The 17,553-nt window shown below is 57.2% G+C and overlaps 5 protein-coding genes across 5 annotated transcripts; 4 read left to right on the plus strand and 1 right to left on the minus strand.

Moving 5' to 3' along the window:
• Nucleotides 1-492: 492 nt before the first annotated feature.
• CDEST_05316 (uncharacterized protein) lies at nt 493-1,400 on the plus strand (the record flags this gene model as incomplete). Its single annotated transcript, XM_062921475.1, has 2 exons — nt 493-858; nt 948-1,400. 2 exons carry the CDS (start codon nt 493-495, stop codon nt 1,398-1,400), a joined length of 819 nt encoding a protein of 272 aa, XP_062777526.1.
• A 346-nt stretch (nt 1,401-1,746) lies between these two features.
• Nucleotides 1,747-3,028, plus strand: CDEST_05317 (uncharacterized protein). The gene has a single exon (XM_062921476.1). The coding sequence runs from the start codon at nt 1,919-1,921 to the stop codon at nt 2,795-2,797; it is 879 nt and encodes a 292-aa protein (XP_062777527.1). The 5' UTR covers nt 1,747-1,918; the 3' UTR covers nt 2,798-3,028.
• A 2,448-nt stretch (nt 3,029-5,476) lies between these two features.
• CDEST_05318 (uncharacterized protein) lies at nt 5,477-5,641 on the minus strand (the record flags this gene model as incomplete). Its single annotated transcript, XM_062921477.1, has 1 exon — nt 5,477-5,641. The coding sequence occupies one exon, from the start codon at nt 5,639-5,641 to the stop codon at nt 5,477-5,479; it is 165 nt and encodes a 54-aa protein (XP_062777528.1).
• A 1,069-nt stretch (nt 5,642-6,710) lies between these two features.
• On the plus strand, nt 6,711-11,111 carry CDEST_05319 (Putative armadillo-like helical, tubulin-specific chaperone D, tubulin-folding cofactor D). The gene is made up of 3 exons (XM_062921478.1): nt 6,711-7,133; nt 7,204-10,130; nt 10,211-11,111. The coding sequence occupies exons 1-3, from the start codon at nt 6,972-6,974 to the stop codon at nt 10,959-10,961; spliced, it is 3,840 nt and encodes a 1,279-aa protein (XP_062777529.1). The 5' UTR covers nt 6,711-6,971; the 3' UTR covers nt 10,962-11,111.
• A 2,808-nt stretch (nt 11,112-13,919) lies between these two features.
• CDEST_05320 (uncharacterized protein) lies at nt 13,920-14,349 on the plus strand (the record flags this gene model as incomplete). The annotated part of the gene is made up of 1 exon (XM_062921479.1): nt 13,920-14,349. One exon carries the CDS (start codon nt 13,920-13,922, stop codon nt 14,202-14,204), a length of 285 nt encoding a protein of 94 aa, XP_062777530.1. The 3' UTR covers nt 14,205-14,349.
• Nucleotides 14,350-17,553: the final 3,204 nt, after the last annotated feature.

Below are 17,553 nucleotides of genomic sequence, written 5' to 3' on the forward strand. Positions count from 1 at the left end.
AATGACGAACGAGGTTGAGCGAAAGGAGACGCGAGCAATGTGCCAATGGCCGCGCCGTCCGTGGTCCGCGGTCCGTGGTCCGTGACCCGATGGATCCCTTCCCTTCTGTGCCAGGGACCGGCATTGCCCACAGGCTGGTGGTGGTGGTGGTGGTTGTGCTTCGTCTGTTCACATCGGCAGTTGCAAGACACAGGGAGGACGTGCTGCAGTCTTCTCTGATCAGTCGGCCATGTTCCGAAACCATGGACGGGGACGGCATATCACGCGGGGTTTGAGAGGGGGGGGGGGGGGGGGGGGGGGGGTCCTCTACAAGTTATTGCCGCGCTGCGATGCTCGGGCTTTGCTGCAACGCGCGAAGGCCATCCAACTTGGATGCGGGTACACGCCCGGCCATCCTGTGGAAGTCATGCATTCATTGGTGTCATTGTTGACCGGCCGTGGCAATCGGGTGCCCCCTAAGCTGCGTCAATCGCCGAAGCGGCGGCATCTGTCATGAAGTCTGTTCTTCTCAAAAAAACAAAAAAAACAAACACATCTTTTTTTTTTCTTTTTTTTTTTCTTCTATTTTGCTTTGCCGACACGACTGACTCGAGGAGTGGCAAAAATGACATCGAGCTTCGGGGTATGCTGCTCAACCGGCCTTGGTTGATCCCAACCTCCCGAAACCGACAGGCGCGATGGCTTTGGCTGATGGGTCCTGGTCCGGCCGGTCATGGTCGTCGACATCGCCCGGCCCCGATCTCTCCAGGGCCCCGATCTCCTCAGAGCCCCGCCGTGCCAACATCGTCACTCGGAAGCAGCGTGATTGATACACACGAGACAACGGCGTCTGCACGAAACGTTGGATTGCCGGGCAGGGTAGCCCCCCCCTTTTTTTTTTTTTCCCTTTGCTTTGAACGACAAGGATCCCAGTTCTCACTGTTTGATCTCTCGTTCGCGGTATCAAGACACGACTTACTAACAGATCTGTAGGCTGCGCTCACAAACGTACATGCATACCCACATGTAACGCACACGCACGCAAACACAGAGAGAGAGGGAGAGAGTGTGAGAGAGTGCGTGTGTATGTGTGTGTATGTGAGCACAGATTGAGACGAGAGCCGCAGAAACCGGTCGCCGACATACCACCCATCCCCGGCAGACCAAACTTTGGACTGGCACCATTGTACGGATACATGCGCTACATTACAGATAGAAACAGCTGGCTTGCTCTCGGATCCGTAGAGGCAGAGAGGGCGACTTGGACTATCTTTCGGGTTTGTCTTTTGTCATTCGGTTTTAAGACCGCAAGAAACGTGATCCCACATCAGAGCCAAGAGCTGCGGAGGCGGAGCTTGAGCCAAAGCCTCCCCCTCCCTCCTTCCGAAGTCAATCTGGATTTCGTTTGTAAGTGTAAATAGGAGAGGGATGCCCCGTGCACTGCCGCTCTGCATTGGCATTGAGGCCCAGCCAAACTGTGTACCCAGCCCCCAAAGGCGAGGCTCTCTTGGGTAGGTCGGTATGCGCGGGGGGCGGGAGGGGGGGAATATCGGTTGCTTCGGGTCTGAGATGCGTCACCTGTTCCTCATCAACGGTTCGTTCGAACTCTGTGTATGGCGTCGTCGCCAACAATCCGTGGCAACCCACCCGACGCTCGCGCGTCTGCACAAGCGCGACATCCGTCTTGCCTGTTCACTCACCGGCGAAACTGCAAGTGAGTAGGTGCGTCTTGTCCGCCCTGGGCGTCAGTCATCCTGAGTATCGAGTCAGTACAGTCTCCATTTAGTTGGAAACGGATCCCCGCCTCATCTCTCGACATCACTTGGCCACGCTGGTGGCCCGACATACCGGCAAGAAGGAGGCATTCACTAACCCCCACGCCTGGCGACCTACATCTCCCGAAGCCATTCTCGGTCACACCTACCTCTTCCCAAGGTCCATGTTCACCATGAACCGTCCGGCTTTGCAGCTGCAGGATCTTCAGGTCCTGCAGAAGCAGCATGTCCAGCAGATGCAAGAGGGGTTGCAACAGCAGCAACAACAACAACAACAGCAGCAGCAGCAGCAGCGGCGGCGGCAGCAGCAGGACGGCGGGCTCCCTCGTGGAGGAGCGGAGCCGACTCCCGGCCACGGCGGCGAGCGCGGGCTTCGAGACTTCAACTACAACGGCCGAGTCCGCAACAGCGATCGAACCAGCGACAGAGCCAGCTCGGGCGTCCTTGGCCAGCACCATCCTCACCGCAGCTCGTTCTCCATCTACTCGAACTATTCATCATATTCATCCTCATCAGACGGAGCAGGTGGTGGCCAGGAGCGAGAAGGAGGAGGAGCAGGAGCACGAGCAGGGGGCGTCGGTGGTAGCGGTGGTGTCGGCGGTGGTGACAGCAGAGGCGTCGGACGGGGGATACCACCACCAAGGCCGCCACGGTCGCCGCCGCCACCATTGCCACCACCGTTCCCGCATATCGAACAACCGCGGCGGCAGCCCGATATGGAAGTGCCGCCGGCGCCCGGCACCGCGGACACGGTGAACACGGCCGGCACTGAGGCCACGGCCGTCGCCGGCACCGAATCGGTGCGGCAAGTGCGGCAGCCGCCGCCGACGTACGGTATGCAGCCTCAGGACCCTTACAACCGCGTGCGGTTCGCCGACGAGGAACGCCGTCGTCGTCATCGTCAAGAGGAGGCGAGCAGGGCGCGCTCTCCGCAGGAGATCGACATGGCGCAGATCACGGGCGGACGAAGCATGCGTGCCCTTTCGGTGTTTGCGTGCTGTGCGTTCTTTTGGTATCGATGTCTGATGGACGAGGACTTCTGATGAGGGCTGCCGACGACCGAGCCCTCTCTCACTCGTCAGGATCACTTTGTCTTTTCTTTCTTCTTTTTCTTTCTCCTCCTTGTTTTCTTTTCTTTTCTTTTGTCGATCCGTCCGTGGCCTTGACTTGAGCATCACACCAGAAGTATCTCTACTTGGCCGTTCTCGCTCGGCACGCTCGAATGGCTATCGACGCCGGTCTCGGGAGCTTGACGTCGGCTCTCTATTCATTCCCAGATCAGAGGCTACGTCAGCTAGTGATAAAGACGAGCGCCCGAGGAAGAAACTGACGATGCGTGGTTGACGTTCGGAAAGAGAGATGACATCACGGGGCGTTGATGATGATGATGTACCAACAAACAAAGCAATAATGAATTGATGACCAGGTAACAACGGGGAGGGTGTTTTGATGGACAAATGAACGAAGCCGGCAAGGCGATACGACACAGCAACAGGTCATGCAAGTTGCATGAGGATATGAGGAATCAGGTTGGTACCGTTTTCACAGGAGCGAGACGAGGATTACGGGAGTTTATGGGTAGTTGTGGGAACTTATGGGATCTGCTTTGCATTATAGATGGATTTTACTGTACATTTAAACCTTGATTACATCAGGAACGAATGCAATGACTAGCATACCAGATCCACGCGGAGTGGATGACGGTGACGATCTGATATCGCTTGATGTTATATATATATATACATACCTTGTCATCCTGGTCCACGTGTGTGTCCCAGTGGGAGGGGAGGAGGAGGCTTGCTCCTTTGGTTGAACAGAACTTATGTATAAACCCCGGCAGAAACGCAGAAGAAAGAAAGAGAAGAAACAACTCCGTTGCCAAGTACCATCTAGAGCCACGCCTCCGAGGCAGGCTGGGGGTCTTTCCTTGGTACCGCCATCGGGGTCTTTACCCCATACCCTCGTAAGCTTTCCCTCGTCGTGGAGTCGCGAAGTGTGCCGCGGTGTCAAGTGCTGTCATGCTCTCCTCTCGCTGGAAGAAATGCTCCGAAAATTCTCGGGGGACGGGAATAGGGTTGTGCTAATGCTGGCCCGGAGGTGAGAGGGCGGGGGCGGGGAAGGGGGAGGGGGGGGGGGGGGGGGGGGGGGGGGGGTGTACGACGACGACGACGGCGACGATGGCGACGAAACCCCGCTTACACGGCTGTTGCAGGAATCACGGAGAATATTCGAGACGCCTAGAAATAACAAAATAAAGGGGGAGGGGGGAGGGGTATGACGATTATGGGCATGCTTGTTCATTCCTGTCATCATGCCATTCCTACCATCCAGGCTGGTTTCTCACCACGCGAGCCTTTCTAGTATTGGTTTTGAGGACGGATCACGAGAACGAAGAGAAGGGAAGGGTGGGGGCCGCATAGATCTCGGTATCCACCACCACCCCCGATATTCAATTATAGTTGACGGATAATAAGACATTGTGATGGCAATAGATTGACCCCGGCACGCTTTTGTTGGCAAGGAAGAACAACTCTCCGTTGGTGTCGGTGTTCAATGACGTCGACTCATCTAGCAATCACTTCCTTTGCCGTGAGAACCAGGTCGAGGCTCGAGAAACTGTCAACCCCGCTCTCAACGGACAAAGTCCCTAGACAAGCCTGGTACAGCAAGACTCTCAGCTGCCCTTCAAACTATGAGATTCTCTGCAAGAGACACCGTAGCTCCGGAAAAACCAGCAGACGTTCCCCTCCCCCATCGTCCGGCTTAAGGCTGCAGTGTCACTCGTGTCACTTACACAGCAGCCCTCAGCTGTGACCGGCAGCAATATCACGGCCGCGATCTCGAGTCCTTCCGAGATCGCCGGACGTTCTTGTTCTTGACAACACAGCTTAGACAGAAGAACGGGCTCTGTAGACAGAGGCTCGGCTTCCCCGTGCTCACCAAAGCCGAATAGGTCGTATAGTTCATCTTCTCAGAGTCTCACTATTTCGATCATCCTACATCTCAGCGAGATGTACGTGGCCGGCCGACAACTGAAACCTCCATCCGACTGCATAACAGCTTCCTCGGCCAAGGGGACCACCCCGGCTCCGACAGCTTCCACGAGAATTACGATCTTTTCATCTCTAGTTGCCATTGCTTCGAGAGAACATCCCCTTCTCTACCGAGGCCCACGAACATGATGGTGCACGATATTTGGGCTGGGGCCTCTGTCCCGTCCTGCCCTCCAGTCTCCAACATTGTTGCTGGACAAGCCGAGACTCCCAGAAGACCGGCCACCTGGCCGGTCTCTGACACTGTACCCCGAGACGAGTCCGATGATGATGGCTACGCCCGCCAATGCCGCGAGCTTGTCTTTCGCGTATGTCAGGGCGCGGCCGGACAAACTCATCAGTCGGCGTCTCCCACGCGTGCATAATGTTTCCATTAATGCACTAGGCTCTGACGAAGGCGTGCCAGTGTCACGTCGAGATCTTCAAAACTACTCCTGGGGTGTCAGCAATATACCGTGCGGCAGACTCTAGCAGGCGAAGATCCACATGTAGCGGGCGTTGAAGTGATGTGCCAGGGAGACCACGTCCCTGAATTTCCGAGGGAGACTGCCGACAGGCATGTGTCCCGGACACTCCGCAAGAGTAAGTGAGTTGAGCTGTAGGAGATAGCGACGAGCCCCAGCGGTGACTCGGAGTGAGGTAACTTCGAGTGATGAACGGCGGCGGTTTTTACTTGTTGATGCGGATCGTCCAAGAGAGGCTCTTGAGAGGGACGATATCGACCGGTCTGGTCGGGTGGTAAGAGCTGGCGACGCGCCGTTTGCACTCGGGGTGCTTCGAATTGCAGCCATCGAGCCAGCTGCTCATCAGGTTGACAGTATCTCGGGAGTCCATGCGTGTGTGCAAGAGGGCGGAGGGCCTGTTGTCTGGTACTTCTCGCCAAACATCAGCTTAGACCCAAGACTTTCCCGGTGAATTGGTGCTCGTCTCCAGGATGAGATGTCGAGCAAGGGCTTGCTGCCTCGAGTCCTGCCTCGCCAGACTGGAAACATACAGGGTCGTCGGCTTCGAGTGCGTCTTCACCAAGTGCCTTCTGACATGCGACGCAGAGGTTTGGGTTCGCGAACGGATCAGCAGCTGGAGGACGGTTGCGTTGGCGATGCCCTGCAGGTTGGTGATCATTGTCGAATCGTACTGCTGGGTTGAAACGGCCTTGGTGGCAAGGAGGCTCGCCCGATGAGCCGCCTATGTGGCTCAGAAGTGGCTCCCGATAGTTCCAAACGCAGGTAGCGTGAACGGATTCTCTTCTCAGAGGCATGATGTGACAGAGTCGAGTTGAGGGGCGACGCCGTGAGTAGGTTGACGATTGTTCCTGTCCACCAACCTTTCACCTTCGTCCTGTCACTTGCAGGCTAGCCATCGTGATGAGTTTCGATGGCGCAGCTGAGGGGCAAGCGCGAGCAATCCGATTATTCGAGCACACTTGAGATGGTAATGAAGGTAAGTGGGGTGTACCTACACAAGAGGATAGAGAAATTGTTTCATCGGGGGTTAGTTAAACGCTCAACAGTCGACTTGTTGTAAATTTACCCAAACAAGATGTCTTACATAGCAAACACAAGATATGTTCAGTCTGCCTATTTATTGGAGAGCTTCGTTATGTTAATCCGACGAAACTATTGACTTGTAGCTGTCAGTATTATAACATCACTCGGTTATTTCGGTGTTAACAGGCCCTTGGATGAAGCTTGATATCGTCTGACATCTGAAGTATTAATGTACCTAGGTACCTAGTTCAGATGAGATCAAGTTGAGATGAAAGATACGCCGCTGAGAGAGAAGCACTGGGAAAGTACCGTGGCAACCCACATCAACAGCCAATTAACACTGTGCGGACACCGTTACATGGACTGCACCCACTTGTTCAACTTCACTCACTCACTCATTCACTCATCCAGAAGAGCCCCATCTTCAATCCGCAGACGCTCATCGTCCAACCAGGACCAGTGTCTCAATATCTTACCGCCCTATCCAGTTTCATCCTCCCCGACCACCAGAGTGCCACGGAAGCAGCGTCCAGGGAAATCTTTGGCTCACCTTGCCACAATCAGTCCCTCTCACCGAGCCACCTCGGGCTCTCTCTCACTCTTGATCCTCTCTCCAATGGACGTGGAGTAACGCTCTCTTGCAACCGACCAGATCATCATCCCCCAGCCCTGTAATTATGGACGCCCACGAAGATGATAGCGACATCAAGCTGCAAAAGGTCTCATCGGACCTCATCGCAGATTTCTCCCGCTCTCTGCCCCTCTTCCTCCGGAAACCCGACGGGCAGACCCTCCGTGCCCGCGTCCGCATCTCGGAAACGGCACGTCTGACTTCAAGTGTAAGTGCACCGGCACACGCCCACACTCACACCCTCATATGGGATCTCACGATGCCAACTGCCATTACAGCTCCTCGACCCCTTCCAGGAACTCCCTCAACTCCTGGATCCCCACCTGCCAAACTGGCTTCCCCTCCTCGCTTCGACCTACCTCGCCCACCTCCATACGCGCACGCGCACGCGCACCTCGGCCTCATCATCCTCAAACCGCTCGCAGCTTCTCGAGCCCCTGAACCTCGCCATCGCCAAACTCATCTACACCTTTACCAAGATCCGCGGCGAAAAGGTCATTGTCCGCTTCCTCAACGTCGAGTCCCGTCACATCGAGCCCCTCCTCTCGGCCCTGGAGTTTGCCGAGCGCGCTTCCTCAACGGCCCGCCCCTCCCTGACACCCCTATCACCACAGCCCGCCGTGTCACCGCCAGCCAACCCGGGACAATGGTCCTGGGAAGAGCGATACCTCGTCCTCCTGTGGCTCTCCCACCTCCTCCTCGCCCCCTTCGACCTGTCCAGCATCTCCTCCGCCTCCGCCGACCCGGACATTACCCTCCCCGAGATCCCGAATTTTAGATGGCCCCCGAATCTCCCTGGAATCACTGCCCGCATCCTCCCGCTCGCCATCAAGTACCTCGCCTCGTCCGGCAAAGAACGCGACGGCGCTCGCGCCCTCCTCGTCCGCATCGCCATGCGCCGCGACATGCAGTCGCTCGGTGTCCTCTCCGCCCTTGTCCGCTGGTCCCTCGCCTCCCTGACCCCGGACCCGTCTACCCCACCGCAGCCGCCCTACTTCTACATCGGCATCCTCTCCTTCCTGGCCGGCGTCCTCCGCTCCTCCATCAACACCTCCGACATGGACGCTTACCTCTCGCCCATCTTCATCGCCGCGCACTCCGTCGCGTCCGCCGAGGCCGCCATGCCTGGAGGGGACACTCCCGTCGCGGCCGCCATCCGTTCCGTCGCCGTCGCCCGCAAGATGCTCATCAAGGTCATCCGCTCCGTCGCCGTGCTCCTCCTCCGCAAGGCCCCGCCGGACCCCCACAGCACTGAGCTCATCGAAACCTCTATCGGCTACCTCCTCGAGTCTCTCGCCGACAACGACACCCCGGTCCGCCTCGCCGCCTCCAAGGCCCTCAGTATCGTCACCCTCAAGCTCGACCCGGAAATGGCATCGCAGGTTGTCGACGCCGTCCTCGACTCCCTTAACCGTAACGTCCTCTGGACTCGCGATCCCGGCACCAAGATCTCGACTCGCGACCTCGCCGCCGTTGACCCCCTGGAGTGGCATGGCTTGATGCTTACCCTCTCTCACCTCCTCTACCGCCGCTCCCCACCCGCCTCTCAGCTCCCGGACATCGTCCACGGCCTCCTCCTCGGCCTTTCCTTTGAGAAGCGCAGCACTTCAGGCGGCTCCATCGGTACAAACGTCCGCGACGCCGCCTGCTTCGGCATCTGGGCCCTCGCCCGGCGTTACACGACCGCGGAACTCCTGCAGGTCCCTACCGCCGCCGTTGTCGCAGCCCGCCTGCACGATGCGGACGCCTCCATCCTCCAGGTTCTCGCAACCGAGCTCACCGTCACCGCTGCCCTGGATTCCGCGGGCAACATCCGCCGCGGTTCATCCGCGGCGCTGCAGGAGCTCATCGGCCGGCACCCGGACACGGTGGAGAAGGGCATTTGGGTCGTCCAGACGGTAGATTACCACACCGTCGCGTTGCGGTCCCGCGCAATCCACGAGGTGGCTCTCAATGCAACAAAGCTCTCGTCGCAGTACGGGACGGCCTTGCTGGATGGCCTGCTGGGCTGGCGGGGCATAGGAGACGCCGACGCAAGCGCCAGGCGTGTCGCCGGCGCGTCCTTCGGCACGCTTACGCTTGAAATTTCACGACAGAATGCCCCCAATGATGCCGAACAGTTCACGGCCTCCATCAACAGAGTTTTGGCTCGTTTACGCACGCTCCAGAACCGTCAAGTCGACGAGAGGCACGGCCTCCTCCTCTGCCTTGCCGCTGTGCTGGACAAAACCCCCGAGCTGTTGGCGAAGAAGCCCATCGACGGCGTCACTGGGATCATTCATCGCATCATCCATGAGCTGCAAACGATATTCGAGGACCTCCAGACGACGACGTATCGTAGGCCGGAGCTGGTCGCCGAGGCAGCCAGCCGTCTCATTACTTCCTCTTTGCCTATTTTACAAGCAGCGGCGTCATCTGTGGACGGTTCCTTGGATCTTCGGCCAGGTCACAAGGTTATATCAACCGAGGACACCAGAGACCTACTCAAGGCTATTAGGGCGGTTGATGCTCTCGGAAAGATACCGGACGCTGTGGTTAGCCTGGTATCAACTTTCAACCACGTAGTCAACGCCGGTCTCGCCCGCCCAGAAAGGGAGGCCATAGAAGCATCCTCCGAGGCCGCCCTCGTGCTTCTCACTTTTTCCGGTGCTGAAGAGCGCAGACGTATCATCAATGAGTGGGCAAGCACCGTCCGGCAGCGGCCGACGTCGCGCACGCAGAACGACACCGGCATCCTTTCTGCCCTTACGATGGCGTATCCCGTGACCACCACGTTCGGTGCTCAGGAATCAGAAGAGCAGAGCCTGGTCTGCGACACAATACTGACGAGGTGGGCCGGCGACAACGACATCGAAACGCGCGTGGCGATCCTCCAGAGCCTGTCGCAGAGCGGCGTGCTCCGCGACCGGGCCATGGTGTTTCTGGACCTGCTGGCGGAGGGCCTGAACGACTACACCACCAATGCCAGGGGGGACGTGGGATCTCACGTCAGGCTCGAGGCGCTCAGGGCGACCAAGGCACTTTGGAAGGTCGCCCTCGGGGAGGACAGCTCCGGGAGTGGCGCTGCGGCTACCGACGGGGCCGACTCGTGGCTGCCGGTGGCAATCTCGAGGTTGTTTCTCAGGATCTTGCGTCTGGCCGCCGAGAAGCTGGACCGTGTCCGCACTGAAGCGCATGCGGTCCTTGCTTTAACTCTAGCATCGAGGTAGGGACCCTTTATCTGGTGTTGCGACTCAGGGGAAGGGGGGATGGGGAAACCAAGTCTCACTAACATAACCCCATCAGTTTCGCGTCAGGTTTTACAAAGCTTACCTACTCGTCCAAGGAGTACTTCCGGACGCTGCTCGATCTCTACTCCTCGGACTCGAGCCTGCACTGCCAAATCTCAGAGCCGGCCAGGTCCGACGCGGGAGCATGGATGGCCGAGCTACTGGCGGGCTACGTTACGTCGGCGGACACGGGCAACGAGGACCTGGTTATCGCGTCCCGCGCCGCACTGGCCGACTTCTGCGCCAGGTCGCCGCAAAACCTGAGCGCGGTCTGCGCAGCGTTGGTGAGCAACGTCAAGACTAGGCAGGGGCAAGACCGCGTGGTAGTGCCGACGCTCGAGATCGTGGCGTTCCTCTGCCACGTCGGGCTTTTCCAGAAGTGTCGGGAGGTTGAGCCGCGGCACTTGTGTCTGCAGGTGCAGAAGGCGGGGTATAAGACAGGCAGCGTCAGGAAGCTGGAGGCCTGCATCAAGGTCTACGGCTGCGTGGCCGGGTTCGGAGGGGAGGGCGCAGAGACCGGCCTGGACTCGGCTCCCGTAGAGCTTCAGGCCAAGAGGAGGGCCGGCGTCACCGAGGCTAGGAAGAGACTAGGTGCCTTGATGTTTCACCCGTGGCCTCGGGTGAGGAGCCTGGTCGTCGACGAACTGTGGAGGTTGTTTGGCGACGACGGCGGCGCCGATATTTTAAAGAGTGTCGACTGGAGCAAGGCCGAGAAAGCATCCATCAACCGTGTCGTGAATCAGCTTGGGTTGGCCCAGGCGGTTTAGTAATACATGGACGCGGAGTTGGAGCGGAGGGTTCTTTTGAACGGGATTGAAGGTTCTCGTAGTTGTGTGAGGATGCCCCCACCCACCCAAATAATACCACGCTACTGTCACCACACATTTCCCATATGCTTCAAAGTTTGGCGCTTCCCTGAGATGTTTCGTCAACCGGCAAGCGTGCGTGGGACGGCCAAGTTGGGACGGAACTTGAAGTACGCTAGAAGCTGCTAAAAGCAAAGCAAATCCAACAGCCGTCCGAGGATGGCGACTGGTGTGTCGACCAGCAAAGAAGGTGGACGGGGAAAGATTTTGCATACAACGATAACGATAGTGACCAGAGACGACTGACTCTCGCGCTGGCAATGCTGCAACCTACATAGCACGGAGGTTCGGCGTGGACGTCTGCGAAAGGGCAGGATGTGTTGCCGCCGAACCAATCTATCGAGCAGCTGCGATATAGGCAGGTAGCTCACGAAGCGTTCCTCAGCAAGGGGTGTCTGTCCCGTGTCGAGGAAAGCGGCAAGGGTTCGATAGGAGGGCGGGCTGATGCCGTCACGGGTGTCCGTGTTGAATCGCAACGCGTAACCAAACAGTTATGGGTTTCCGAGAACCATCCTGAGGAGAAAGTCTGGATAATATTGTCGGGGGCTCGGCGTGCATCACGTTCTGTGGCGGCCTCATCGGCCGGCCTTTCTTTTTGGCTTTTTGCCGAACTTGCAACTAATTTAGGGATGAATGCTGTAAGTGCACTCGGGGCCGAGACGGAACGGCAAAAGGTTGGATAATGCCAAGGCCGTACAGAACATTCGCAAGGGCACCGACCAAGAAGTATGTTTGCATTTTGCGGTTGAGTCGTGTTGTCCTCCTCGCCTTTACTTCTTCTTCTCCCCTCCGTTCACAGCAGGGTAAGAGGCGGCAGCCGACAAATCGTATATGAGATGCAAGCCAGTCTCTGTCTGGGGTGAGAGATTTCGGTTTTATCTGACGAGCTCGAGATGGCACGAAGCAAAAAGGGTTCGTCTTTCCTGCTTCAGGGATGCGGGAGCCAAGAGCCCGTAAGCACGACTCGGATCCAACTTTGGTGTTTCACAGCCGGTTGCCGTCGTTGTGTTTCTCGAGTCTCCCGTGCACTTGCAAACTGGATGATCCCAAGACACAGATTGCGTTGGCCACACGGGCCTCGTGCCAATATTTGTCGACCGGACGACTTTCGCGTCCATCAAGGTCGTGAGGCTTGGTGTGAACACCCCAGCCAGATCATTCCGTTCACCCGGTAGCACTCTTGTCACCTGCGACTCTCGTCGGGCGCTTTCGACCCTGGGTTGCTTGAGACGATGGTCGAGGCTGATGCTATGTAGTCTGGCCGATTCGTGGATTCAGGCCTCTGCCGCCGTGCCTGATAGCGCTACACAGTCGGACGGCCTGAGGACGGCCTGAGATGATCAAACCAGAGTCCCTTCCTACGGGTCGAGGATGTGATGTCTGTTGTTGCAGGAGCAGCAACAGCAACAACAACAACAACAAGAACTGCGGGTAGAGTTTGGCGGGAGATTAAAGCGGGCTGTGCCAACGCTGTGCCACGCATTGCCACGCATATTGGACATATCCCGTCGCTCGCAGCAAAGTTCTCGCAAAGAGGCGGGCGCTCGTTCAGTTGTCGGCGACGTTCGGAAGAGAGGCAATTGCCGCGGCGATAGCAGTACTAGGATCCGGCCATCTTTCCCGTCCCCCTTGCCTATGCTTCTCTGGTCCAATAGGTCGCTGGTACATGATACATAGTCCGGTCTGTCGTCCGCTCGCCCATGACGAACTCACTCTCCCCCCCACGTGGGAATTGAGACAAGGAATCCTGGAAAGCAAATTTCAGCATCAAGAGGCCCAAAAGACGATAGGCACCGGCGGATTGACCTGGATACAGGGTATGGCGTGATGGACAAAGTAAGTAGACATCCAGTTTCCCAGCCCAGCCCGCCTGTCGAGACAAGCTAGGACTTGTCAAGTGGGAGCTACTGCATCTATTGACCGTGAGTCTGTCGTCCGTGGCAGTCTGCAGAGGGGCTCAAGACCAAGCCTAAAAGAGAAAGGGCCATTGAACGCAGACGGCCCAATCTGGCGAGGGTTAATTCGGAGACGAAGCACAGCGGACGGATGGGGTGCGGGCATCGATCCGGCCGTCGATAAGTGGCAGTCAATGATGGCCGGAAGGGGAGGGGCTGGGATTGGTCGATTGGCGAGCATCAGGTTAGCGTGGTCGTTTCCCCCCAACGTGAATGGTATCATTCAAAAGAACCTGCTTAGTCGGGCAAGCTGGCAACCATGCGATGAAACTCTTCAACAGTCTGTGGGCCCCTTGGAATCATAAGAGGCCGGCCGTTGACGATTGAGGGCTGGTCTCGGATCAATGTCGCGTGAGCAGTGGCGTGGTGTGAATGAGGCAGACACAGCAACGCCGTTCATGTCAGCTCGTTCCGGCGTCAACAACATATAGCCAACAGCCGACGACCAAGAGAGAGGAGGGAGTGCAAGACCAAGCCGACCAAGTCTTGATTGGCTGTCGAAAGAATACATGATAAGCTAAGACTCGAGATTCAGCCTGCGCGGCGTGGCATGGCATAACGGCAAGCACGAGCGTATGTCTGCGGGCGGGACAGGGACGGCACGATGTATCCGACCCGCGACTGCGAGTGCGTGAGACGGAAGAGATGAAGGGGGAGGAAGCCCCACGAGTCGAATCGACGCGCACATACGTTTACGATACCTGGGTCTGCAGGCGGTGTTGTTGGTGTTGTGCAATTTGTTGGGTTTCTTCCCCTCCGTGATGCATCTTGATTGTTACGACCGAATCGGGCCTGCTATTATTTACGGGACTCCATCGAATGTTCCTGGTAACAGGAAACTGGAGCGACCGGGCCAGTGGGAGAGGACGGCAAATGGACAGCCTACCTGCCTAAGCGGTGGTCCATGCTTGCCCTCCCCCTCGATGCTCCTCACCCAGCACCCAGCACCCAGCTCTTTCTTCCTGTGCCTGTGCCTTCCATGCCTGCCTTTCCCCAGCTAAGCGGTTGTGTCACCCACTTTGCTGCTCTGCCCTGGCCAACAGATGACGAGATAACCTCTCCCGCCTTGTCCACAGTTCAAGTGGATAGGCGCAAGGAGGCCACTTGCAGGGAAGTAGGGCAGGCAGGCAGGACATGGCAGGGCAAGACACAATGTGCCTTTCTTCAAGCCTCAATGCTGGGATTGTAATTGACGGAACAGCTCGAGAGTCGAGACTCGGTCCCTAAGTTGGCGAATGGAGAACACAAAGCTCTGTGGAATACGAGGCGAGGCTGGTAAGTCAAAGATAACGGAGGAAGACTGTCAAATCGACTGCTGTGGACGAGGACGGCGAGAGAGGACAGAGAAAGGGGGTGGAAAACATAAAGACGAGGCAAAGATGGGAGGGCAGGACCGACCAGCGTGCTTGCCTCCGCTTTCCTTGTCCCTTGTCCCGTCCTCAGGTTGTTCTCCAGGACACGCCCCTATCGTTGCCCCCACGCCCCAGCCACCCTCTTTGTGGACCCTCGCTCTCGGGCCTGGCCCTTTCTCCAAATCCTCTCCTACCACATCGCCGCCGCTACCACCACCTTATCCTTCTCCTTGGTTGTCTTCTGCCCTGCATTTTTGACCCGCCGTTGACTGAACTCAAAATCCGGCTGGAATGCCAACATCGCTTGAAAAAAAGTTGCAACGGGCCAGACTCCAAGTACGAATACCTCAGTTCTGCCTCATCCCCTCCATAATACCAGCGTTCAGTCATTCCCAAGTGGCCTCGGCAAAGTTGACTGGTCTCACCTCACTCACCTTGCCTCATCGGTATCACATCAAACCGATCGGCCAGACGCAGTCAGTGTCTCGTCCATGCCACAACCAATGCCCTCTTTCAAACGACTACGCGCCTCTCACCTGCGACTTGCAACCGCGGAAAATATTGTGATAGTGTAGGATGGGAGGGGTATGCACCAATGCACCTTGACCCCCGAGCTCTATTCGATACTTGGGTTTCCTCACCTGACGGTAACGATAACGGCCATGGCTTCCTTTTTCCGGACCACCGGTCGACTGGGCAACTTGGCATAATCGTCAGCCACCACCATCACCTCTCTCTCTCGCGGGTTCAACTTGTATCCATACGCCTTGTCTGCCTTGTCTGCCCTGCCTCCATCATCTTGCAGAGACTCATACTACTGCTGGCCTGCCATGAGTCCTGCGCGCTACAGTCCGTTCAATCCTCGTCTTGGTTCGAGCTAGCTGCCTCGCGCCATATCAACGCTAGTGCCTGCTTGGGTTGGAGATACGACCCTTCCCAATACCCGTTCAGAGTACAGATACTTGTACTCTGGATGTAATCACTGATGGATTTTACGGGGCACACAAGGCGATGCAGCTGTCCATTTTAGGAGCTGTGCCGAGACGACGCGCGCGACCCAACTCATGCTGTTCGCTGCGTATCCGTACTCCATCCATCCCACATGCTCGAGTCGACCAGGCCAGCCCATTGCCGCCTTGTTCCTCTCACGATCCTGCATGTATCGCCCAGCTCAGCTGCAACGAGCTTTCCGTCCGTCTGCGCCGCCGGCCCCCCCCGGCTCAGCCATGCAACAGAGCCCAAAAAAGCGAACTGCGGTTATCTCTGTTCTCTTCCTTTCAGGTCGAGGATTCCCATCCCTTAGCTGCGCATGGCTATCCGGCCACGGCGCTCGTTACCTGCATCGAGGCAGCCCAGAGAAGCATGGATACGCCAGTCTGTCGCCTGTAGCAAGAGCTATCCGATCTGCGCTCCTCTCACCTGACAGAGGATAAGCTTGCCAAATGTGTCAGACTCTGCTACAGCCCATCAGCATTAAGTCGGCAGGGCACGGTAGGGCATGGCACCCCGCTGGCTGCAATGGGACACTACGAATACACTACCCAGCAATTCTGTGAAATGTGAACACCGTTCCTTGTCAAGCTTGCCTGCCGCTTATTGGCAATCCCTCGCGACAATGCTCCACTGGTAAAGAAAGAGAGAGCAAGGGTCAAACCGCCTCCGCGCATCGTCTCCGCGCCTGCGTCGTGCGTTTGGAACACAGCAAGTATGTATATGCACTAGACTGCGGCACTGACGATTGCGAGTTGGAATGTCATGATGGATGCTGGTTCGACTCACAAGACACTGAAAAATCGCAACTTTTCCGTGCCAGCAAAAGGGGGGGGGGGGGGGCGTGCGCATAACGGCCGTTGAAGTTTGAACGGGCGGTCCACCAATCCTGCGAAGAAGAAACTGGCCTCTAGTCTGCCGACGCCTTATCTAAGTGGAGAGGAGCACACGACTGGGAAATAAGGATTGAGTCGACCTCAGGCAGCCGAGACAAAACACACACAAACACAAACACAAACAGGGAAGAGTATTGGATGGTAGTGGACAGTGGACAGTGGGCAGGACAGTATCTGTAGACTTGCCAATGCACCCAAGTCCCAACAGCTCTTGGACCGTGTCGATATCTTGGGATTCGGGATGACGGATTCAACACACTGCTTCCTGTCGTGATTTAAGAATGGCGGCAGCAGCGGCATGCCTTGGAGGCGATGACGAGGCGGCGGAAGCGAAGGCCGCGGCAGAGCACGTAGTGTGCTCCGTGACCGTCGAGGGACCAGGCATCTATCTATCTGCACAGCGTGTTATCGCTGTCGCAGCGCCCGAACCGACTATCTACGCGAAACTGCCCATTTGACGGTAGCCGCTCAAGTTCAGCGATCCCAGAGATGCAGCATGGCGAGACTTGGGTGCTGGACTGGGACAGTTGTGGAAGCAGCACAGCGGGCGCGGATTCGACACCTGAACCCCCCTTCAGTTGGGTGCCTACTTACATTCCACCTAAACATGCGCAGGAGGTGAACTTGACCACAGAGCAAGGTCAAGCCCTTGGGTCTTGACGCTTCTTACACTGCTTCACCTCGGCCCCAAGTGTCGATCAGAGTAAGATATTGCCGCGGGATGAAGACGATGCTCGAAGCGAGCCCCTCGACCATCCGAGCCACGCTGCACTAGTTCATAGCTCCCCAGCCAGCTCCGAATTCCCCCACCAGATAGATGAGAAGATCATTCCGTTCACGCTTGGGAAGAGCAACTAGCGCGAGCGTTGGCAGTTCTGCGACGGCTGACCGCTAAATCTGCGTCCGCACTAAGACTGACTAAGATGCTACGAGACCACACAGATGGACACTTGGCACTGGATGGAAGGTGATGGAGGGGCACAATAGGAATGTAACAACGAAGCATCTGGGTCTCTCTTGCCACAGGCTTGAGTCGGTTCTTTTCTTGATGACAGTACGGATACACATCTTGTGGACAACAGAATACCAACCGCTCAGCCTTGAATGCTCCCCTATGGCCTGTCGAACCCGCCGTTCACCCACCCGACCGCCTCTCAACCTCTCACCCCTCGCCCTCTAATCGACAGGATCGGGATTGGCCAGCCAAGAAAAGCTGCGGGTGCACACCATCAAATTCCTGACCGCACACCCTCCTCCTCCTCGATTTCACCAGTCCCTCATCATCCTGTCACACCCCCCC

The sequence above is a fragment of the Colletotrichum destructivum genome, chromosome 3 (genome assembly GCF_034447905.1).
Source record: "Colletotrichum destructivum chromosome 3, complete sequence".
NCBI classification, from domain to species: Eukaryota; Fungi; Ascomycota; class Sordariomycetes; order Glomerellales; family Glomerellaceae; genus Colletotrichum; species Colletotrichum destructivum.